Raw genomic sequence first — 24794 nt, forward strand, 5'->3', positions numbered from 1 at the left:
CAATCAGTTAGGCAGCTGCGTTCAGCTCAGGTCATGATCCCAGGGTCCTGGGATCTAGTCCCACATCAGGCTCCCTGCTCTGTGGGGGAAGCCTGCTTCTCCCTCTCCCTCTGCCTGGCACTTCCCCTGCTTGTGCTTTCTCTCTCTGTGAAATAAATAAAATCTTAAAAAAGAAAAAAAGGAGGAATGAGGGATGTCTTTGAAAGAAGCTAGACACAAAATAGTATGTACTGTAGGGTTCCGTTTATATGAAATTGAAGAACAATTGAGTGGCTCGGTCGGTTAAGCTCAGGTCATGATCCCAGAGTCCCTGGATCAATTCCCACATCGGGCTCCCCACTCAGTGGGGAGTCTGCTTCTCCCTTTGATCTTCCCTGATCTCGTGCTCTCACTCTCTCTCAAACAAATAAAGAAAATCTCTTTAAAAAAAGAAAGAAAAAAACAATATATATGGTTTCAGTTTTATAAAAGTGTTAGCCTAGGGAAAAGTCTAGAAGGATAGCAAACCTTTAACAGTGCTTCCCTCTGCATGCAGGGACTGCAGGTGAAGACAACCTCCCTGCATATTTCTGTGTTAAAGAACAAAATTCTACCGAGTAAATCTGAAGATCTAATTGGCTTTATTAAACAATTCAGGCCACCAAGCTAGGAGAGGGAAGCTCCCAGGAGTTGTACAAAAGGGAAGGTTCTTATAGGAGGGTGGGGCAAGAAAGTTTTTGGCAAAAGAATTGTTCTAGGCAAGGCCACTTTCCCTGGCAGGGAAAAGCAACAGGAAAAGCCAGGGATCTTATCATGCAAATGACCTCATCTTCCTTTGGCAGACAGAGAAGGCTCACATGGAAGATTCATTGGCAACCCTACAGAAAATCCCTACTAAGATGATATTTTTAGGGGAGGTCAAAAGTGCAATTAGATGACACATTAAGCCCCAGTGTAGGGACTTGGCCTAAGCGATGCCATTTTGGGCCCCTGGTACTTTGTATTTGTTAGTTTAACATAATATTGTTTGCATTTGCAATGTTCGCACACGTTACTGCACGCCTTCCTCAGCTCCTGCTTCTCTGCGAGAGCCCTGCACTTGGAGGTCCAGGATTTTGCTACTTGGGGCAAACCTTGGCTTCACATTTCAGTTTAAGACTTGGGCTTTGTAGAAGGACCTTTGGTACTGGTCAGCTCAGAAGCTGTGAGAGTCAATCTGCTCACTGGCCCACACAGTCAGCAACTGCCCCCTGGGACGGGCAAGTTCAGATGTCTCCCCCCCCGAACGGACCTGAGGAAAGCACAGACCCTGCTCTTGCACGAGCAGAGGCACGCTGCTCTGTTAAAGGACAATCAGGATGGCTCAGGACCCCCAGCCCTGCTGTCTTCACCTCCCACCCAGGCCCCTCCCTCTGAGCGATCAGATCCACTAATTGGTCTTCACAGCCCTGCTTACAAGTGCTCCTGGAGGTGAATTCTGGTCACACCTCGAGCCAGGCAAATGAACCCTTGCTCTGTCCCCTCTTTAATATGGATATGACACCTGCAGGCTACAGCTTGTCGCACTGTGAGAATTATTTCTCCATTAAAATGCAGAAGTTGGAGCTTTGCCCAGGAAAGGCAGCTAAAAATACTGCTCTCTGGGGCATTTATGACAGGGGACTTAGTGGTTACCTTCCTCACCCCTCAGTCCCCAGGAAAGCCCCCCCACCGGCCGGGTCCCTCCTGCGAACATTTGATCCAGGCTTATCCTGGCCCCATCAGAAAGAAAAAACACTGGTTCCCATGCCTCTTCTACAGATAGGCAAACTGAGGTCACTGTGCTCCATCTACAAAGTCACCTAGGGAGTAAGAGTGCAGCCCCAGCAGCAGGGAAGAAAAATAAGCCCCCACATGCACCCCGGCCTTTATGGTTTGCCTGTCTCTCTACCCACTGTCTTGTCCAACCTTCAGAGAGATCTATGAAACATGAACCACTGCCGTCCCCACCTGGCAGGTAGAGCTTAGCCCAGTGGCGTGAGCAACGAGCTCGAGGGTACAAGGGGGAGTACGGGGCACAGGCAGAGCCCTGGTACAAGTCTTTTGATTCTAAAATCCACCCAGAGCACCCGTGGTGGGACTTCAAGCAGGGTGACCAGTCTCACTGCGAGGGCCATGGGCTTTCATAATAGGCGCTCTGGTTTGTAAAGATTGCTGTGTACATTTCAGGGGAGGACTCAGCGCCCTACTTAATGGGTAAGGAAATCAGGGGTCAGAGATAATGAAGGACTCGGTCACAAGTTAGTAGTGCAGCTGGGAACCAAAGCCAAGTGCCCTGACCTCCAGCACAGGCCCCTCCTGCTGCCCCAGCGCCTTGTCACCCAGGGGCAAATGGGCACAGTGTGTTCTGCAGGCTTCCGCACCCCTGAACCCAGCCCCCCTGGAAACCTGCTTATGCCACATTCCCCCCTTCTTCTCAGTCTTTGGAAGTGGAGGATGGTGAAAACCTCAGGTCTGTTTCTTATGTAAGAAAAGTAAGGTCCAGAGAAACTAGATGCCCTGCTCAGGGTCACAGAGTAGAATGAGGTTCCGGCCCTGGACCTCTGATTCAAGTCCAGTGCCCATTCCAACGGGCCAGTCACCAACAGCATGCAGAGAGAGCTCCTTCCTGGCATCAGCTTCCTACTAGGGTTCAGCTTCCCCATCTACAAAACGGGGTGCTAGAAGTGGCCCTAAACAAGCCCAGGATCTGAGCCTCCCAAGATAAAGAAATTAGGTGGTGTTTCCGGGAAAGGGAGGAGCCAAGCCTTTCTAGACTGCCAACTTCACTGTCCCAGGAGGAAGACTGTGGCCAGGGAGGGGCTGCATGGTCACAGAGGCCCAGCCACTGAAGGACGATGAAAGGGTGGAGACACAGGCCTGGCCCACTCTGGACTCAAATGTCCAGGAGGGGATGCTTCCTGCCAAGTCCTGCTGCCCAACCTTCTTCCACACACTTCTCGGAGAAAAAGCTTTCTACAAAGCCATTTATTTTTCCCAAAATACACCCCCAGTTAACAAAATTCCTCAAAGTCCCACATTTAAATTAGACATGTCACCTCTTCCATTCCCGGAGGAAGGAAGAAATGTCAGCGGGAGGACATCAGAAGCATTCTGGAGGCTGGGGGCCGGTGAGAGACAAGCCAGGAGGTATCCTCCCGGCTCCAGAATAGCACCATGGTGGGAGGGGGTGGTGAGGGGCTGCATCCCTGTGCCCTCCTGGCCCTGCCCCATCCCCAGGCTTCTCCTACACTTCTGCTCTCACAGGGTACCGTGGCCGCCTGCCCACCTGCTCCCACCTGGAAAGACTTCGGAAACCATTAGATTCTCCAACTGTAGCAAGAGGCTCTGCCCCGTCTCCAGGTTGCTATCCCTACCCCCTGCTCTGGGGAGGGAATGAGGATGCGGTGGGCATGAGGTATCCAGCAGGCTGTGGGCACAGAAGAGGGTACTGTAGGGAGCAGGGCAGGAGACTGCTCGAGAGCCACAGACTGTAGCAGGCAGGTATCTCCTCACAGGTCCCTAGTTGAAGGACAAGCTCCTTAAAGGAGGGGCCTATCTTCTCACACCATGTCCCAGGTGCCCAAGGCAGTGCTGACACCCTACGGATGCTTGATGAACATGACTAGAATGGGTGAACAAAAGGAGAGGAGGGCAAAGCAGGGGGCTAGGGGCTGGCCCCCAGGGGGCCCACACAGACACCCGGACACCCAGTGTGACCAGCACGTGCTTTCCGTGGGGAGGCAGTTCCCAGGGCACAGCCCAGGGCACCACGGGAGAGACTGGGCCAAGGGAGGTCCCTACCTGTCCTGGCACGTGTTCCAGCACATGCACCTGTGTGCCTCTGCGGGCCTGGGGGAAGGGCCCTGTCTTCACTTAGGGAGGGAAAAGGCTGGGGCCAGAGGAAGGGGAGGTGGGAGACGCCTGTGGACTCGAGGAGATGCTGAAGCTGCAGTGTCCCTGTCTGAGGAGATGGGCTTACAAGGAGCCCAGGGTGGGGGAGGGTGGAAGAAAAGGCTGAGAAATGAAAACTAGTGTATCAGGGCCACTGAAGAAAGAAGGCCAGGGGTGACTGTGTATCTTGTCTTTGGAGAAATAAGGCAGAGGATCAGTCTGAATATTGAGTCCTTTGGAGAAAAAGAGGCAGCCAGCCTCGGTCCGTGCAGCATATCCATGGAGAAATAAGGCGGTGGGGTGGTGTCCGTAAGAAACCAGACAGCAGAATGGTTTATGTATCGTGTCACCGGAGAAATAAGGCAGCAGGATGACTTGGGAATCACATCCATCGGAGAAAGAAGGCTGCGGGGAGGTCACTCTGTCCTTCAGAGAATGAGCAGACCTGCTGGAGTGGGAGCCGTCTGTTGAGGGCAGGGCTCACACGGAGACCCCTGGCCCGCGTGGTCAGGCTATTTCTTGTCCATCATCTGCATTTCATGATGGAAAGAAAACATGAGGGAAAAAGCATTAAGGCAAGAGTTCTACTCTTGGGCGTGCTCCAGAACCCCAGGCGCATGCTCACACACTTCCGGGCGCGGAGGGCGTGTGGGAGGGGCCACCGCAGTCTGACTAGCAGCCGCCCCTCACCCTTCTGTGCTCATCACGGCCCTGGAGGCCCGGACGGACACAACACAGGAGCTGGGCATCAGACAGACCATGGGGCCCCCAAGGGAGGCTGCCTAGTCCCCGCCAGCCTCTCTCTCCAGCCCCACGGCTGCCCGCCCCCCCACCTTTTCCAACCACTTTCACTGGCACACTTGTCCCCTCCACTCTCCCCCTCCTTTCTATCCCCCTCCGTCTTTCCTGGCTTGGCTGCCTCCCCTGGAATAGCAAGAAATCCTGTCCAGCTCCCCTTTCCACGCTGCTGAGTGCCTCTGGGTTTTGTCTCCACATGGGGGCACCAGTGGACTGGCCCCGCGCCACTCCCGGACCTGGCAGGGGCTCGGAGTGTGTGTGATCCTGGCGCTCCCTCTCCCATTCTTTGGGCTCTGTCTGTTCCAGGATAAGCAGTACCACCCCTCCCGCGCCCGCCCCGCCCCAGCCTCCGGGTGCAGCCTCTGTGCACACAGTGTGACCAGAGACTGGGGGGTCAGCCTGACCCGCTGGGAGCAAGACGGGGAAGCCCACTGCACCCTGCACCCAGGCCATTCTCCTGCAGCTCTCTTCTAGAACCAAGCTGACATTTTCATCTCCATCTGCTCAATCCTTCTATGCCTCATTCAGTTCAGAACAACAAGGAGGCAGATAACTTATCTCCATCCCTCCAAACCCCAACATCGACCTCTTACTGCCATGGAACATTCTACAGCATTTAAAAGGACTTGCTTTACCGAGCCCTTCCGCATTTGTCACCCTGCCTAGACCCACCACCATCTTGTAAGTGTGGTGTGCATTCCACTCATGAAGAAACCTTCCCGAAGGTCAGAGGCAGAGACTAGACCCAAGGTCTCCCCTTCTGACCCCGGGGCCTCTTTCTTCTGCACAATGCTGCCTTCCCAAAGCCCCCTTTACTGACTGTTGTGAAAGTCTGAGTCTACGATCCTCCCTTATCACGTATTTTGTGCAGGTTTCTGAGGGCCCCATTGCACCCCAGCCCCCCCCCGTCCTGGCCTCTGAAAGTTTCCTGAAGACAGAGGCTGTGTCCTTCCCTTCTCCTCTAAATGCAGGGATGAGCATCCAGGAATTTAGTGAAAGTTTTCTTTCCTGAAAGGGACACCCAGGCCACCTGAAAGTGTTTCCATAACCTTTAGCAACCAACTTTGATTTTCTAGGTGGAAGCCACTCACATCGAGTGGCAAATCTGCTGCAAGGAATATTTTGTTCAAAATACACACACACACACATTTCCACACAAACACGCATACATAGATGTCACTGTTGGTTACTTTCAGTAAGGAAGAATCTCACACTTACTTCCAAGCAACCACTTGCTACTGTAACCGCTGATGTTACGGAATACAAGTAATAATGATTGTTAACATTCACTAACTGCCTACTACATATCAGGAACGTGGCTCCCCAGCTGAAAGCCATAGTCCCTGGCCTCCCCCGAGCTCAGGGTCATGTGACTAGATCCAGACCAATGGACCGAAACTGGAGTAACAGGAGCTATTTCTAGTCAAGCCCTAGAAAAAAATAGTCCCTCCTTCTCCTCCCTCCCCCTTGCTTCCGGAGAGGGCATGGGAGCTGGAGCAGCCAGCCTGGACCCAGGGATGGAAGTTCTGAGTGGAAGAGGGCAGAAACCAATAAATGGAACCTAGTGCCAGGACGTCAGTGGTCTTAAGGTCACCTACGCTTAGACTGTTCCAGGAGAGAGAAAAAAATCCCCGTCCTTGTGAAGCCTCTGTCACATCTGCACCCACTTAGAGCAGCTGGGACCGTGGTTACTCTGCCCTCTGCCATTCGGTCAGGGGGGAGTCCCGGCTGCTCTCCTGGGGAGGGAGTCTCAGGTCACCAGTGAGCCTGCGATGGTGACCCCCACCGCCAACCATCTTCTCCCACCTCCCGCACACAGATGGGCCAACCCACAGACACAATCTCAGGCACCACATGTCTTTACCTTCTTTGCTTTCAGAGTGTTTCAGAGGCCGCAGGGCTGCAAAAAAGGAAGGAGCACACAGTGAGGGGGGACCGTGGCCAATGGCGGGGTCAGGAGTCGGGCAGAGGGATGGGAGCTGAGAAGGAAGTGAGGCTACACGGACTGGGAGAAGTTGGGAGGATGAGGGCAACCTCCCAGCCCCAGGCAAGGGGCCCTAGGCTGCTGTCCCAAGGCCCAGCTCCACTCTGTATCCTGCCACTCCTTTCTCTAGGCCTCAGTTTTCCACATCTGTACAATGGGAACAGCTACCCTGCCCTCCAGTGAGCTAGAGATGCGGAAGTACACCGAGTCTGTTCTGCAAATAAGGGTGACGTGACTACAGGAGGCTGCAGCCGTTCCCAGGTCATGAGGTCATGAGGGGTCATGAGGAAACGAGACTGAGAAAATCTCTAGGCCATGCTCCACTCCTTACCCCCTCCCTCTGACAACTACATCTGCCTCTGAGCAAGGAAAATGAGGCCTGATCCCAGGGCTGTCGCCACACCAAAGGCAGAGAGTTAATTGGCATCATTTACAGCAGTCCCCAGGTGTCAGTCTTCCGCTCTTCCTTCACGGGGGTGGGGAGGGGACCGATGTCAACTGACACCGTCCCAAATGGCTCCTCGGGAAGCTGGCCCAGGAGCCCCAGGAGGGAGGGCGGTGAAGCCTCCAGTAGCCACGAAACACCAGCGCCACAGCACTTACCCCAAGCTGGGCTCTAAGTTCGTGTCTTCAAAGCACCATGCCCTGTGAAAACCACCCCTGTGTCCAGTCACTCAAAAGAGCCTCTGGTGTCATCAAGGCAGGGTCAAGAGAACATTTTACAGAAGGACACTGAAGCCCAGAGCAGCAAAGCACTGTGACCAAAGTCACATAACCTCTAACCAGAATGGAACTGTCTTAAATTGTGTGCCTACTAACAAGGCTCCAAGCTATCAAGCATGGACCAGTCACCAGGCCTGGTGCAAGGCCCTTTATATACATGATCTCATTTAAATAAACCCATACAATCTATGAAGTAGGCAGTTATTAGGAGGAAGCCAAGACTCAAAGATGAAGAAACTGAGGTCCAGAGAAGCAAAGTGACTTGCTCCAGGCCGCTCAGCCCACAAGCGGCAGCTGGAACTTAAACCCAGGCCACCCTGTCCCCTGAGCCCTCCTTCCCCTAGAAGGCCACCAGACCCCACAGTGCAGGGTCACTCAGAGTGGAGCTGGCCCAGTTAGAAAGGTCAGGTGGGCAGGAGAGACAAAACAACACCTGGGAGAGAGCCAGGGGAGACCCACGTCCAGGCCTCACACTGAGGTAAAGACCAGACTTACCAGGGCAGCAGGCCACAGACCACAGAACACACTGCATCCAAACCCCAAGCAAACGTGGTTCCTCGGGATCCTAGAGTTCTCTCCCCATCCCTGCGTCCCTCCCGCAGCCAATAAGGCCCACTCGAAGCTCGGGCTTACCGGTCTTGGATCCTTCTCCATCCCCATCCTGGTCCTCAGCACCTGGAAGACAAGAACTCCATAATGAGGCTTTCTCAGCCCCCAGTCATCCCTGCACATCTCCACCTGGGACTATGGGAGGCAGGAAAGTGGGCGGAGTAGGCCCGGCTTGTGGTCCAGATGTTGGACACAGGGTGGGAGCCTGAGACCAGCACAGAGCAGAAGCCACCGCTCCCCCATCCGAGCACCATCTCCTCCCCGTGACGCCTCCTCCCAGCCACACCCATTGCTCCCCCATCTACCCACTCACCAAGCCCCCCTACCACCAGCCTCCAACACCAGCGGCACCCACCTAACCAGTGCTCCTGTCCTTCTACCAGCCCCCTCTGCCACCCACTGCACGAGCCGCCACCCGTCTGTCCCTTCTCCTCTACATACGTACCCTCCTTCCCGACACCCAGCCAGCTCCCACTTCCGACCATCTACTTCCATGTTCACCAGGAAAGCCTTCGTGTACCCACCTAACCACCCACGGCATCAACTCCCGACTCACCAGCGTGTGTTCACCACCCACCACTCCCCAGAGCTGACACGCTTCCCGGACCAAGCTCAAACCGCCCGTCTACCAATGTCAGCTCACCACCTGCCAATCACCAAAGTCAACTCTGATCTCAGCCCATCTAATGGCAGACGCTTTCAACTCTGCCCACTGGGAGGCACACACACCCTCACACAAGGCCACACACACCATACGGCATTCACACGCGTGCCACTAAATGTCCACACTCTACACCCATGCATCCACGCACAGACACGCTTGCATGACTTCCACCCTCACCATCACACGGCAGGCCCCCACATACACCTCTCACCTCCGTCCTGCTGCTACCCGCACTCAGCCTGCCATAGCTGCACCCCGATAGGCATGTTTATATGTACGAGACACATTCAGCCTCGGGGTCACACACACAATGAGGCCCCATTTGCACACTCATGTTCATTCGGTCACCAGAAAGCGACCCCCGTACTGATGCCACAGACACACCACCACACGCAAAGACACGTGTGTGTGCGCGCACCCTCTCTCCCTCACCTGCATTCTCCTCCTCACAGCTCTGCTTGATCTTTCTCCAGCACACGAAGGCCAGGGCCACCAGCAGTGCAACGAGACAGACAGAGAGCCCCACGGTCACCCACAGGGCCTCAGGAGGGAAGGTCATGGGCTGCCCTGGGAGGGAAAGTGGGGAGAAGAGGAAGAGATGGTCATGCCTGGCCCCTGTGGCCCTGAGGACTGCACACCCCTGGCCAAGAGGTGTAAATAGGTAGCTCCCACCCTCACTAGGCTCCAGACTTATGAAGAGAGCTCACTGATGTTCCCATGCCCCTCCCCTCCCCCCACCAAGACACATCCAAGCCCTGACCCAGCTGTAGCTGGTGTGGACATGCCTCAACTTGGCAGGGGTGAAAAGTCTACAGTTGATGATGCTCTAGAACCTTCTATGGTTCCCCACTGACATTTGAATAATGCTTCCATCCTCTCAAGGACCTCTATTATGTGGCTGCTCCTTCCGCTTCCCCAGCCTTTCCTTCTGCATCCACCTTAGGAACCTCTGCTCCAGCCAAGCTGGTGAACTAACCACTCTCTGCGGGGACAGCTGGTGCCTTCCAGCCCCCACGCCAGTGCTGTCAGATTCCCCTACTTTAAAAAATGTCCCCAAACGCTCACCTACTTTAAGATTCACCTCCTCAGAAGGCCCTCCCTGACTCTTGCAGCCCTGCCTGATGATATCCCCCATCTCAGAGATCGGGAGTCAGCAAATTATGGTCTGCGAGCCAGGTCTGTCCTGTGGTCTGTTTTTGTACAGCTTGTTGGCTAATAATAGTTTTCATATTTGTAAAGGGTTACCAAAAAAGAAACAGGAGGAGCAGAAGGGGAAGGAAAAGCAGCAGCAGCAACAGAGATTGTATGTGGCCCACAAAGCCTAAAATATTTACTATCCAGCCCTTTACAGAAAATGCTTGGGGAGCCCTACATGTAGATGGGGGTGGGAACTGAGGGCGCCGTGGTGAGGGTTCTGGGTTTACCCCAGAGGGGGAGACTTGCCAGGGGAATGTTTCCGTGAAATGCTGAGGGCCCTTCTGTTAGCTCTCTCAACGGCAGAGGGAGGGGCTCGAGGCACCCGCACCTGGGTCTGGGCCAGCCACTGTTCTGAGCTTGCCAGCCAGCAGCCCAGTCCCTGGGCCCATGCCGAGTCCTGGGCAGAAAGCTTGGGGACCTCAGAGCTAACAAAAGACAGCACTGCTCTCCTCTGCTGTCTGCAGACCACGAGTGCCCAGGCCAGCAGCAGCAGCCAGCTGGGTCTGCAGAAGGCATGGTCAGGGCCGACAGCACTGCCAGGAGAAACTTCGGCAGCAGAGGCCCTGCCAGGGACACGGGCATTTGCAGCAGACGTTCCCTCCAGCCGGTATAATTGGCAGAGCTGCTGCTCAGGATGTTGCAAACAAAGAGACCCATCACCCAGGGGAGCGGGAGAGGACAGCAGCTGAGACGAGGGGCCAGGAAGGCCCATCCATAAAGCCCAGGAAAGAAACACCTGGGGATCCCGGGCACGGCCCTTGCAGCAAAGGAGGGAGCAGAGCCACCAAAATACTCAGGAGGAGGGAGGATGTCTGTCTGTGTTCACCCCCTGACTGGTGTTAGCACCTGAACACCAGCCAAACTGGCCCTGGAGTAAAGAGCAGGGCTCGGGCCAGGGTGTTGAGGCTCCACTCCCAGGGAATGCTCCATAAAGCCCCTTCCACGCACACAGCATGCTCTATGTCACGAACCTCTCCAGCAGGTGTGGGAGAGCCCAGGCTGGAGGACTGACATTCTGAATCCTAGAATGTTTTACCAGGCATAAAGCTGCCTGAAGCAAAATACAGGCCAAGGGCTCCAAAGTAGGCCAGACCTGCTCTTATGAAAACAGGAGGCTGGGTGGTGGGGAGGAGAGAAAATTAGGCTGAGAGGCTAAAGGTTGGATTCTGGTCCTGGGTCATTGGCTCACCACTGGGTGCTGGAGCCAAGGGCCACACACCCCTGTGCACCTTCTAAACATGCAAACTATTGCATTTACTGTTTATCCAATTTTCAAAGAGGTGCCTGGCCCCCGAAATAAAGCCACTGTTCTAGTCTGCAGACTTGGGAAAGTTCTCTCTTCTCTCTGGGCTTTGGTTTCCTCATCTCTGAAAGCACTTTAAATGTTAGCTACTGAAGTTTAAAATAAAAGTGTTTTTCTCTTAGATGAGGTAAGCGTTCTCCTTACCATTCCATTGACACCCATAAGCCCTTTCTGTACAGCGTGGCAAATACCCAATTCAACCCCAGGGGCAAATGATCACAAAGTCCACCTGCCCTTCCAGGCTCTCTCAAATCCCACCTGTCCCTGGAGACTTCTCCCGACTGCTCCAGCCCACTCTGGCCCCTGCCTCCTTTCGCAGAAATCTTCCCTTTCTCTGTCAATGTCACTCTACCTGGTATTTCTTATTCTCTCAGGAAACCCACCAGGGGGTGGAAGTCACAGGAAGGGAGGACAGGACAACCAGACAGACAGAACCTGTTGTCCTGATTCCAGAGGCTGTGGGGAGGCCGGTGGGAAAGCTGAGTTGCCTGAGGGACTGAGGAGCCAACCTCATGTCCCAAGACGGATGGAGACTGCCTCCCTTGGCCTGAGTGTGGGCCTGAGCCCTCTTCACGCCCCCAGGCACAAGGAGCATCACTGAGGTGAGCAATGCAGGAAGGGAAGGTGTTTGGGCTGGGACCACAAATCAGACCCCAAGCAGATCAAGGGAATGGCTAAATGGGCGACATCAATCTGGTGTTTGGCCACACGGGGGCAGCAGAGATTGCCTGGGTTGAGAGCTCCGCTCTTGAAGTGCGGACACTGTGGGGTCCGGTCCGGACCACCTGGAAATCCCTAGCTGTCTCTCACGGCCTCAGATCAGACGGTGCCATGGCTCCAGGAACACGTTCCCGTCCCCCGAAGCAGCTGCAGTAGGAAAGCCCTCCCTCACCATGCCGCGTCTGCTCTAGGACTCCCTAGAGCACCTCCAAATTCTCGCAGCCACTCCCCTTTGTGCGTGCGGAGCGCCTCTAAGGCGCTCGTAGGAGGGCCAATATTATACATGACTTTCACCAGCGCCTTAAACCAAGTCCCTCAAGGACTTCTCGGTGGAGGCTTCTGACCACCCCGATCCACCTAAATTCTAACTCAGGGTCTAGATAAAAGGCAGCAGCTCCCTCCGTCTCCCCGGCTGCTCACCTGCCTCCTGCCTACCTGTGATGGTGACTGAGCCGTGCGCATCCTGCCGCAGCACAGGGTTGCGCACCAGGCAGCTGTACGTGCCGTTCGCGCCCAGCACCACCCTCAGGACGCTGCGCACGTCGAACAAGCCCTGCTCGTTGGCCATCTGCGACGTGGTCACGTTGCCCGTCAAGGGTGCGCCCTGCCCGTCCTGCCACAGCACCTCGGCCTCCGGATAGCCCCGGTAGCTGGAGCACGTGATGGTCACCGTGTCCCCGGGCCGCAGGTCCTTGCTGGGCTCCAGGGTCATGCTGGGCTTTGAGTAGGGAGCTGGAGTGGGGCAGGCGGTAGAGCACAGAAGTCGAGGTCAGTAAGGCAAGGACGGGGCGGGGGCAAGGGGGGCGTCGCAGTGGAGGAAAGGACACCTGCAGGGCTAGGGGTCAGCAGTGGGGCTTGAGTTGCGGGGTCAGTGAGGGTGCGGTGGGTGGGGAGGTGAGTGACAGGAGGTGAGTGACGCAGCCCGCGAGGGCGCCCCCTGCCGGCGCTCACCCGCCACCTGCAGGCTGACTGCTGCGCTGCCGAAGTCCCTGATGCTCACAAAGCAGGTGAAGCTGCCCTCGTCCGCCACGCGCACGCGCTGCAGCCTCAGGGACGCGTTGCCCTGGGCCAGCAGGTCCGGGAAGAGTGCAGTGCGGTTAGCGTAGGCGCTGCCCTGGTCGCGGCCCTCGGCGAAGCTGTGCACCAGCTGTTTGGTGTCTGTCAGCTGCCAGATGAGGTTGAGCTGAGCCAGGCTGAAGCCGGGTTCGGGCGAGAAGGAGCAGCGCAGGGTGGCATCGGCGCCCACCAGGGCCACCACGGGGTCCTCGGGGACCTGGACCTCCACGGCACCTGGGGGTGAGGTTAGATAAGATGGTGAAGGGGGTTGGGACGCTCCGGGCTACCAGCCCACAGCCTCTCAGATTTCCTCCTTCATTAACCCCCAGTTCCTGTCCCATAGTCCCGCTTTCTCTCCAGACCCAAAAGCAGATAGGGTCTCCGGATTCCCAGATGTAGAGTCCCCCTAATCTTAGGACAAGAATCACTGAGGTTGACCGTTGACCTTGGCCTGACAATGCCTGTTCTTGGCGGCGGGGGTCAGGGAGGTTGGGAGGGAGAGGCTGGGGACAGCATCCAGCCCTAGCAAAACCCCCCTCCTACATGATGGATCCTTCTCCTATCCTAACTCTCTTTCCAGAGGTTTCCGGAGCCCTGGAGTCAGTAGCCCCGGAGAGTGAGGAAGGTCCGTGATGGCTGTCCTCGGCCCTACCAGCAAGGTAAGGCTCCCAGCCTACTCGCCCTATTTGCCTTTCCCGTCGCCCTTGCTGGGAATTTCACCCATCTGGGAAACGGAAGGTAGGGAGCTAGATTAAAATCCTGCAGCCCCTGCTGATAGGACAAGCCTCTCCCTCCCTCATGGGGACATTCAGGCACAAAACAAACCTATGGGGCTTCTGTGGGGCGTGATGGTGACCGAGCCGTGCGCGTCCTGCCGCAGCACAGGGTTGCGCACCAGGCAGCTGTACGTGCCGTTCGCGCCCAGCACCACCCTCAGGACGCTGCGCACGTCGAACAAGCCCTGCTCGTTGGCCATCTGCGACGTGGTCACGTTGCCCGTCAAGGGTGCGCCCTGCCCGTCCTGCCACAGCACCTCGGCCTCCGGATAGCCCCGGTAGCTGGAGCACGTGATGGTCACCGTGTCCCCGGGCCGCAGGTCCTTGCTGGGCTCCAGGGTCATGCTGGGCTTTGAGTAGGGAGCTGGAGTGGGGCAGGCGGTAGAGCACAGAAGTCGAGGTCAGTAAGGCAAGGACGGGGCGGGGGCAAGGGGGGCGTCGCAGTGGAGGAAAGGACACCTGCAGGGCTAGAGGTCAGCAGTGGGGCTTGAGTTGCGGGGTCAGTGAGGGCGCTGTGGGTGGGGAGGTGAGTGACAGGAGGTGAGTGACGCAGCCCGCGAGGGCGCCCCCTGCCGGCGCTCACCCGCCACCTGCAGGCTGACTGCTGCGCTGCCGAAGTCCCTGATGCTCACAAAGCAGGTGAAGCTGCCCTCGTCCGCCACGCGCACGCGCTGCAGCCTCAGCGACGCGTTGCCCTGGGCCAGCAGGTCCGGGAAGAGTGCAGTGCGGTTAGCGTAGGCGCTGCCCTGGTCGTGGCCCTCGGCGAAGCTGTGCACCAGCTGTTTGGTGTCTGTCAGCTGCCAGATGAGGTTGAGCTGAGCCAGGCTGAAGCCGGGTTCGGGCGAGAAGGAGCAGCGCAGGGTGGCATCGGCGCCCACCAGGGCCACCACGGGGTCCTCGGGGACCTGGACCTCCAAAGCACCTGGGGGCGGTGGGGTAGGGTAGTGAGAAGGGGTGGGGCCTGGGACCCTCCCTAGTCCTCCCCTCGCTCTGGGTTAAGTGCAGGCCAGTCCACCCATCCTTTAAGGCCCGAGACGCAAAGCAAAGTTTATTACCTGTGGTCCTCATTCAGTCAACAAGGCTACAGCAAGCACCTACTATTGTCGAGCATAAGAGTTAGGAATGCAACAGAGAAGACGACCAAGGTCACACCCTTTCAGAGCTTACCTTTTAAAGGGAGGTAGGGACAAACTAAGACACAAATTCTCATTAGCATGGGATTAGGGATATGAGAGACATAAATAAGCCAAGGATTAGAGGTGGTCGCTTTTCAAATATCTGACTGTGGCATTTTCACATAAGTATGTTGTCTTTATTAATTAGAAAGGGGAGTCTAAAAAGGTATATATCAAATGTTAATAGTTGTTTCCTCTGAATGAGAAAGGATCACAAGGGCTTTCTCTTTTTTATTTTCCTAAATAAACATGATTTGCTTTTATATCCGAAGGAAGGAAGGCCCACACCTTTCAACAGGGCAGTGAGGCTCATTCTTACTAAGAGGATATTAAGTTGAAATTTAAGGGAATGAGAAAGAGCCTGACATGCAAAAAAGCCAGTGTAAGAATATTCCAGGCAGAAGGAATAGCAGGTGGGAAGGCCCTGAGGCAAGATTCAGCTCCCTTAGTGAGATTACCAGGTAGCTGTCCACTGTGGCCTGAGAGTCTGGATGGGAGGGCTTTGCAAGACCAGTAAAGAATGTAGTTTGCTACATGCAATGGGAAGTCACTGCAGGTTGAGGGGGTGGTAATCAGGCATAATCTGCCTAACAGTGCTTACAGCTCACTCTGGCTGTTTGGTTTAAGAACTACTTCAGTTCGGTTTGTAAGAAGTTGGCTTAGCTCCAGAGGGTGGCAGTGGTGTTGGGGCACACGGGACAGAGTCAGGTTTGTTGGCGAGGGCCTGCTGATGAATGGAAGGTGAGGGGAATACAGGAGCAGGAATCCTGGAAGCCTACTGTCAACTCATCCCTAGAGCCAGATTCCCCTGTTTGTCCTCTGCCCTTGATCCTGTGGATTGGCAAGCCTCCTCACCCAGCCACCTCTGCCTCCCTTCTAGCTCTTCTTTCAGAGCCCTGGGAAGTTAGTGAGAGGGGGCGCTTTCCCTGAGCCTTTTCTTTGGGGAGACATGCTCCCTACTCTGGCACTGCCATTCTTGGTTAAGTGGGTGCTCTGGGCACTAGCAAAGCAAGAACACTCAAAAAACGTAAAAACCAAACAGTCTTGATACAACGCTGGCTGGATATAGCACCCACTAAAGGCTTCTTGCATTTAGAAAAATAGTATTTTTACTGTGAATTACAGGGAAAGGCTATCATGATCTTCCCCGTGTGTAGAGGTCTCTAAAGGTCTTATGCTGGTCCTGGATCTCTCGCTGCAACCACATGTCCCAGGCCGCTCTCCAACTGGTGTCCCTTATAGGGGGCATTTAGGAATGTAACCTAAGGAATCACCCAAAGCCCTTCAGAGAAATCAGAGCAGCCACAACCAGAGTTGCTCCTCCTTATGACCAGCAGGTGGCAGCAGACACTCAGCTTTGTCTTCCCCTACAGCAGACGAAGGCAGTCCTGCCCTCTGCCAGGGGCTGGTAAGGATTTAAAATAGGATGAGGACGTTGTTATTAAAAATAATGTCGTTATTGAATGCTGACTCTGTGCCAAGAGCTGTGTGGGAAGAGTTACATCATTTATCCAACATGGTTACTGAGCAGCTACTATGTGGCTGGAACCAGTCCTAGCACTGAGGACAGACCCTGCTCTTTGAGCAGAGCGGACAAGAAGCAGATGAATGCACAACATGTCAGGCAGAGGTAAAGGCCAGGAAGCAGCATGACAAAGTAAGGTCGAGGGTAGGGAGAGGTGGTGTGCTGTGTTACACAAGGTAGCCAAAAAACTTTGCTGAGGAGGTGACATCAGAGCAAAGACCTGAATGAAATAAAGGATCAAGTCATGCCTATGTGTGGGCACAGAAAGTTCCAGGCAGAGGGAACAGTACATGCAAAGGCCCTCAGGAGGGAGCACACACACTGTGTGTTCAAGATACACATTATCACAGTAAGTGCTCACATGACCAAATTACAGTAGAGGAAATGGGTTAAGAAATGCAGAGTAAGTTGCCTTTGGAATCCCGGTGGAAATGAGTGGACAGGCAACAGGGGACAGTGGGAGGATGTTGGCCAAAACCCTCCCCATCCCTGCTAGACAAAAGGGCTTGGCAGGAGCCCTGCTGGGAATGGGTGCACCCCCCCTCCAACCCCCACACTGCTCCCCTCACCTGTGATGCAGACCCACAGCGCTGCCAGGGCCGTGGCCAAGGGCACACCCACGCCCACACCCGCGCTGGCCCAGCAACACAGCATCTTCCCAAGAGGCAGCTGACAGCTGGGCTCTCCGTGGTGGAAGGCTGCCCCTGCCTGTGAGGAAGAGGAAGTGAGGCCTTTGTCTCCAAGGGTCTTCCCCAGGCCTGCCTTCGCTTCATCCCCATCCCCTAACCAGCTCAGGGAAGTCTGCAACAGCCCAGTGGCGGGTCCTCCCTTCCACACTCTACAAGGCTCCCCACCGAGGGCTTTTTTTTTTTTTTTTTGAGACATGCTTACAGGAGGGAACTGAGTCACTGGGAAGGCTAGACCAGGGCACACGGGGCAGGGGGCAGCTGGACCCACCCCTTCAGAACTGAGATGTTGGTACAAAATACAAGGAAGATGAGGCAAGGTGGCAAGTAGAGGCAAGGCTGGCCGGCCCAGGGCAAGAATGTGCGCAGATCAGTTTGGCTCAGTTTGACTCCAGACGACAGCTGGTGGGGAGAGTAAAGGCTGAGGCGGGAGCCAGACGGAAAGACAAGCTGAAAGGTCTGAAGTTTATCCTGAAGGTAACTGGGAGCCTCTGACAGTTCTGGAGCAGGAGAAAGGATATGGTCGGAGCTGTGCTCCATAAAGATGACTGTTAGCATCTGCAGGATACAGGAGAAGAGATAAAGCAGGTCTGGGTGAGAACAGCAGCACTGGAGGGCGTGGGGAGAGAGGAAGGGGGCAGTCAGGCCAGAGGAGGTTTTGAGCCTCATGAGAGGGATGGGCAGTCACTGAGACAGAACATGGAGGTGGTCGGTGTTACACGTGTGAAGTTAGCAGTGTTTGTGCAGAAACCTCCTGGAGAGAGTACTAGGAGGCAGCTGGTGTCAGAGGATGGGGCCCGAGAAAGAGCACACTTGCTAATTGGACACTCAGAGGCCAGGTCTGGGCGAACACCAGAGGCTGGAGTGAGGGCTGAGTGAGAGATAGGTCTGTGGCCGCAGACGAGACCTCCCTGAGCCCAGCCCTGCTCCTGATCCTGGCTACCCCCTCACAGTGTCTGACCTGGGGGGCTGAACCCACGTTCACCCCATCCCACAGCTGCTGTCTGATTGTTCCCATGTCCCAGGGAAGCCACATAAGCAGTGTGGACTTGGGCTATCCAGCACTGTTCAACAAGAACAAGGTCGAGGGTGCTTGGATGCTTAGTGGGTTAAAGCCTCTGCCTTTGGCTCAGGTCATGATCCCAGGATCCTGGGATAGAGCCCGACATCGGGCTCTCTGCTCAGCAGGGAACCTGCTTCCTCCTCTCTCTCTGCCTTCCTCTCTGCCTACTTGTGATCTCTGACAAATAAATAAATAAATAAAATCTTAAAAAAAAAAAAAAAAAAAAGAACACAGTCGAGTTCACGTTTTCACAACCACCCAGGGAGACAGCCAGATCCACTCAGTCCCATTTTGCAAGAGAAAAAAATAAAGCCCCTGTAAGCGAGGTGCCTTTGGTAATGTGATATAATCTGCTAGTTAGCAAGCTGCCAAGGCTTTGGGTTCCAACCTCCTGCTGCGGCTTTCTGCCCTCCCGGGAGCAGACCATCATTTTGGTCTCGGGCACCAGGCCTCAAGCCTTCCAGTCCCAGGCAAGCACACTCCGGGCCCCGCCCCGCCCCACCCCCCCCCACCCTGCCCCACCCCCAGCAGCTGGGCTGAGGGACTCCCTCAGCCAAACCGGGTGCATCCTGCACACACACACACACACACACACACACCCCACTCCAGCTGTCCACAGTGGGGAAGCCCTGAATAGCCACTTCCTTCCCAGACACTTCCGGTCCAAACCCAGAGGCCTCAAAGCCTTGCCGCCTGCTGAGTCAGCAGGCTTGCTGCTCCATTCATAAAGGCACCCTTGGCGGGCACCACATCCTGCCTACAAGGGCAACCACTGGCCACAGGAAAAGCTAGCAGGCTGCAGCTTCTGTGCTGCGCCCCCATCTCTACCCCCATCCCCACCCCCAAAGAGGCACTAGGACCTAAGGATTAAGAAGCTTCCAGATTCTAAGACTCCTTTTCTCTCTTTCAGCCCCAGAAGAAAACCAAGGCCTGTGTGTTCTTCCCAAGCCACCTCCCTCCTTCACCCTCCCACTGCTGCTCATGCCTGCCACTCCCACCCCGACCCTCCTGTGACCTTCCTCACTGGCCCTGCTGTCTGAACTCTGCCCCTACAAACCCCTCTCTCGACAACGTCTGCTCTCAGGACCTAAGATAGGAATCTGCTCACAACCTTACCTGTGCTCAAGAACCTTTCATGGCTCCCCATTCACTACAGAAGTAAAGCCACTTTCCTCTGCCTGGCACTCAAGGCTTCTCTTATGAGATCTCCATATGTCAAGCTTCTACTCACCAGGGTCTTTCGGGAATGCCTGCCACCTCCATGAGTGTGGGGGAGCACCTCCCTCCTGACCAGACCTAGCAGGGCTCCCCAAAGGCCAAGCTGTCCCTCACTCCAGAGGGAGAACGAGAAGCTTTCCAGGGGTGGGCGTTAGGCTTCCCCACTTTGGTTACCTTCCTAGACTCTGAACCCAGCAAAGTTCCCACTGTCATGGCTCAAGCTAGGGAAAAACCTGACAGCCTAGAGCCAGGAAGACCTGAGCATTCCAAGAAGTTCCTACCCCAACAGCTGGGGCCCCAGGGACTGAGAGAGGGATGGAGAAATACCTCTTGGAGACAAGGTGCTGCTCAGGGAATGGGAGCATGACCTGGGAACAGAAAGCCCATCACTGCTCTTTGGCTGCCCCCCTGGAGACACACTGATCTCAGGCTGCATTGTCACCACCCTGCCCACCTCCTCTACAAAGGGGAATTTTCATCCCCTGGCGGGACCTGCCCTGGAGCCAGTATGTACCACCCCTCCCAGTGAGTCACCAGCCAGCCCTCCCTCTTCCTCTTCCTTCAACCCCATCTCAGCCAAATGTGGGAACTCCAAGGAGTCCTGCCAGGAAAGAACACACAGCGCCTTGGCTTTCCCTGGGAAGCAGGACTGAGGAGCCCAGGCCACCCTTGGCCTGAAGGTGCAGGAAGTTCATTCAACCCCTGCAGAAGTGCATCCATAGAGAAGCCCCCAAGAGAGGACCCAGTATGCGCCCCCATTAAGCCCAAACCAAGAAACAAAGGCCGAGACTGGGCTCTTCGTATAGAGCTCTCGGATCAAGAGGAATTCCTTGCTCCCACCATGACCACCCCATATCTCTTAACCCCCTGCCTCCTCCCAATCCCTGCAGGGTCCATTTGTACAATGCTTCCCACCAAGAGGGCAAGAAGGAGCAAAGCACATGCCAGTGTTGATCTCCGCTAACCAGTGTAGCACAGAGGCAGAGCTGTTGCAAACAGCAGATAAGCACCTGGATCAAGCTATGCCTGAAGCGAGTACACACCGAAACAGCCCAGATACATGAGCCGATCTTTTTTTCCTCCTCCTAGTTTGGGCTAAGTGTCTATTATCTGCGATCAAAAGACTACTTGAATATACATTCGTTCGTGTACTGAGAAGTGCATTTAACTGTTCACTGAGTACCTGGTAGGCAGGCCCTGGGGCCCGAGAGATGACGAAGCTGTGTGTCTGTCCTCAAGGAGCCTGCAATCGAAGAGAGAAGTGCATGTGAATCACTGCACTTCAGTTCAGGACATTATTAAGGTACAGTGAGGGCTACTTGCCCCTACCTGAGACATAATATAACCCTAAAGGTGAGTCCAGAAAACATGGTGAGCAGCTCCCCAGGTAAACAGGCCGGACAGAGTGGCTTCTCCCCAGCCCCAAGACACCTGTTCTCCTGGCACTGCTGGGTGACTCTCAACCAGATCCCTTTGAAATAGTAGAAAATGAGCCCAAAGTTCAGGATTCTAGTCCCAGCTCTGTCACTGCTGTGCAATTTGTAACAGGTAACTTCCCCTCTCTAAACTCTGTGTTCCTATGTATAAAAGAAATGCTTGGCTGGATCCTAGCAGAACTACATTAGTACGTTAAATCTTCATGTACTATATCCTTGAGGTCGAGCCAATTAGCTGCCAGGCAGGTCACACTGAAATGTACAAAACGATGGTGGCAGAAACCACTCATTTCCCCCCTCATATCTATTCTCCTCTTCTGTAGAGTTTTTAGTTAGGCACATGGCCACTCAGCTGAAGACTACAGATCCCAGCCTGCCTTGCAGGGAAGAGGTGTGTCCTGTGACCATCTTCTGGCTAATAGAATGTGAGAGGAACTGATGTGTACAACGTCTGGGTCAGACCCTTAAAGAGAGCAGCATACCCTGTCTTGTCTCCTCCCCCTTCCCACCAGCTGGAACACAGCCGTGGTGACCATCTGAGACCATGCTGCCAAAGGCAACACTCTGGGGACTTCAGAATGGCAAGACACGAGGCCCTCGGAGAGGCTGCAGGATCAGCCCAGGACGGACCCACACCGTCACATGGGTGAGAATAAGCATCTACTCTAGCGTCACTGTTATTTTGGGTCTTTCTGACAGCATCTGAAGTGACTAATTTAGGGAGCCATCCCTCCCCTCCTTTCCCTCTTCCTCTCTCCTGCTCTTCCCACCCCATAAAAATCACCACTGCTCAGAGCGGTGAAAGGAAACAACATCTAAAATAGGTGTTTCAAAATACGACCTGGACACTATCTCCTCTGAGTCACGTGGTGATCCCTGGGCCCGGCTCAGCAGATATTTCAAGGGTAGGCGCGACCTGGCTTGGGGATTGTTCTGTCTGTAAGGGAGGGAGGGGCTGAGACAGACAAGGGGATCTTGAAGGCTTGAAAAATTGGGCACATGGGGGCACACATCATATGATGGGGACACCTGGAAATGAAGCACGTGTAGAAGGAAGAACAATTTCTACTGGGCTTGAGCTACACAGAGCGTCCACGCCAAATGCCACATGGACTGCTGGACACATGGAGTAGAGATCAGAACAGGACAGGAGCTACCCACGCATTGGGAGTGATGGGAGCCCAAGTTGGGATCATTGAGGGAGATTATGGAAAGAAGAAAGATCCTCCAACCAATTCTGAAGAATCTGCAGAGGTTAATGGTCACATATCAGAACTGGGTGCCTCTCTCGGGCCACCCTCACAACCCGTTTGACCCCACCAGTGCTGGGTACCACGGGCCTCCTGAAGAAATCCACTGGCTTTGGGGCAGCGTCACTGGCATAAAGCTCTGCTTTATCCTGAAACCAAACCTGTCTCGTGTTCCGCCCACCAGTCCTCCTTCAACCTTATATTACAAGTCCACCCCCTCCCTGCACGTTTTAGATCTTCTCCCTTGACGAGGCCACCCTGAGCAGCCGTGCCACATTGTTCATCAAAATAACCGAAATCACAGACGATCAAATCTGTGGTCAGTGACTGGGAACCATTCACTCTCATCGCCACAGACCCTCGTCTCTGCTGTCCTCTTCTGATGGAGCTGGGGAGGGGGTGGGACTTTCTGGGATACTTCATTTGTGCCACTATTTATTACATTTCATCAGTTAAACCTGTTCCATCACCCCAACTGCCACGAACTTTTCTTTTAAATTGCAAAATCCATGGAGTGTGAGGTTGACCCTTTCAACCATTTTCAGTGTACAATTCAGTGGGGGGAAGTACAGTCACAGTGTTGTGTGACCATGCCATGATCTTTTGCAGTACTGTTGTGACAGTTCCTGGCCCCTGGAAGGTGCTTGATAATTTTGTGATGGAAGGAAAAGAAAGAAAAATGAACGTTACCCAAAAAGGTTACCCTCTTTTCCCTGCTTTGTTTCTTGTGGCATTGAGGTCCTCAGGAAGAGGACAGGAATAAGGAGACCCCACAGCACTAGGTTCTGCCTCTGGATCAATGCCCACCCCCTGTTCAGGGCCTTGGGATTAGGAATCTCCCCCTTCGTGCTGCCACCCAACTGCGCATCACAGGTCTTATCCCCACTTCTGGTGGAGGGCCGGTCAAATGGGGAGGAACCAGGAAAAAAAAAAATAAAAAAGGCTCCTCTGAAGAAAATAGACTCTTCTTCAAGTGCTCCACTAATAACTGGTTCCAGGATTTTGTCAGGGGTTAAGGACACAATCCCCAATCTGTCACTCCCCAAATTTGCCGTTTTCCCTGTAAAACCGGTTATTTGCCCATCTCAAGTCTTTCAGCATTCATCTAGCCACTCACACGCCAAACATGATGAAGTATTATGGGCATGGAGGGTCAAGCAGTTCCCTGGAGGAGTGAGCCCCCACAGCATCCTCTAAGAAGAGAGGGACTCTGGGGAGTGGCTTTCGGGAGATGGGGCCCGGGAGGTGGTCAGGGGTTGCCTAAGGATGGATTCTGTACACAGTGGGAAACCATGGAGGGCTACGGCCCCCACCCTCACCATCTACCACGGTTTTCCTGAAATACCCCAAACAGCTTCCAGACATCTTATCTCCAAGTTCACTCTGCACCAGGACAATCAAAGGGGCCAGAAGACAAAGCCATGGAATACACCAGATCATCACCTCCCTACCTGGCCTGAACTTCAGTTCCTTCTCAACAGCCTCTGCAACTTCTTTCTTTGAGAAGGAAACACAACGGATGCTAAGCGGACCCTCTCTGTCTTCAGCAGTCAGTCTTGAGGCTCTTAGCAACTTTCTTCCACGACCTTTGTTCTAGAGCGCCTCTCTTCTTCTATACCGATTCCTTCTAATAACAGGGCTCCCCGGTTCTGCAGGGAACCCAGTCCCTGTGAGCTGGTGTGACTGACCCCTACCCTTGGGCCTCAGCAGGTGACTGGACCTGACTCACTGGAGAACCCTCAATGACTGGCTCCAGAATGGGCCGATGAGCCAAACCACACCCAGCCGGGCTTCCCAGGGCTGTTCTGTTGGCATGAGTGGAAAAGACTCTTTCTGTAAAGGTCCGGATAGTAAATATTTTAGACTTTCCAGGCCATCTGATATCTGTCACAGCTACTCAACCCTGCCATTGTAGCAGGGAAGCAGTCATAGACAATGCATAAATGAATGAGCAGAGCCATGTTCCAACACAACTTTATTTATGGACACTTGGATTTGAATTGCATGTAATTTTCATGAATCACATGATTTTTTTTTTTCAACCATGACAAATGTAAAAACCATTCTTAGCTGTGGGCTATACAAAAAACAAGCAGCAGAAGGTTTGGCCCATGGGCTGTAGTTCGTAGGAACTGGTTTAGGGACACACCAGCTCCACTCTCAAAGACACCCAGCTAGCAGCAAAAATGGGAACCAGTTGGGAACTGGTACATTAATGACAGCGCCTCTGCGTACTGGAGTAGCACACAGCTTTTTAAAAGAATGTATACTGATACAGAAATAAGTCCATGACATGTGTCACGTCAGTCAAGCATACTGTCAACTGTATGACCTCATTTCTGTATTAACAGATGGCCCCATGGCTGCAGGTCTGGTCCCCTACCTCTCTCTCCATCTCAGCATCACCTGTATTTCAGCGCCCAGCCTTCCTCCTCCACCACTGAACCCCTCGGGGTTGGCTCCTAGACCTTCTCCTCAAGTCTCTCTACTATTTTCCCCTAGATGATTTCACCCACTCCCATGGCTTTAAATATCGTCTATATGCTGGCAACTCCTAGATTTTCTTCCCCAAGCCCACACCTCTCATCTGAGCTCCAACTGTCCCCTAAACATCTCTTCGCCGGTGACTCACAGGCATCTCCCTCTTCACATGTCCCTCTTCAAACTCTGGATCTCCCCTCCAACCTGTTCCTCCTCAGCTCTTCCCGCTCGGGAAAGGC

General features: G+C 54.3%; 1 protein-coding gene across 5 annotated transcripts in view; it reads right to left on the reverse strand.

Moving 5' to 3' along the window:
• Nucleotides 1-603: 603 nt before the first annotated feature.
• The window catches only part of CD276 (CD276 molecule), a 29874-nt gene continuing 5683 nt past the window's right edge, over nucleotides 604-24794 (reverse strand). For 2 of the 5 annotated variants that reach the window (XM_032342506.1, XM_032342507.1), the window contains exons 2-11: nucleotides 20572-20631; nucleotides 16991-17129; nucleotides 14305-14643; nucleotides 13771-14085; nucleotides 12841-13179; nucleotides 12325-12621; nucleotides 9102-9236; nucleotides 8030-8071; nucleotides 6554-6589; nucleotides 604-4421 (exon numbers count right to left, since the gene is read on the reverse strand). In XM_032342506.1, the coding sequence (XP_032198397.1) occupies nucleotides 4399-4421; nucleotides 6554-6589; nucleotides 8030-8071; nucleotides 9102-9236; nucleotides 12325-12621; nucleotides 12841-13179; nucleotides 13771-14085; nucleotides 14305-14643; nucleotides 16991-17075 (1611 nt within the window). In that variant the 5' untranslated portion in view covers nucleotides 17076-17129; nucleotides 20572-20631 and the 3' untranslated portion in view covers nucleotides 604-4398. The remainder of the gene's footprint in view (nucleotides 4422-6553; nucleotides 6590-8029; nucleotides 8072-9101; nucleotides 9237-12324; nucleotides 12622-12840; nucleotides 13180-13770; nucleotides 14086-14304; nucleotides 14644-16990; nucleotides 17130-20571; nucleotides 20632-24794) is intronic. The other 3 variants (XM_032342509.1, XM_032342508.1, XM_032342510.1) reach the window with 2 other exon arrangements.

Source organism: Mustela erminea, chromosome 5 (genome assembly GCF_009829155.1).
Source record: "Mustela erminea isolate mMusErm1 chromosome 5, mMusErm1.Pri, whole genome shotgun sequence".
Lineage (NCBI taxonomy): Eukaryota > Metazoa > Chordata > Mammalia > Carnivora > Mustelidae > Mustela > Mustela erminea.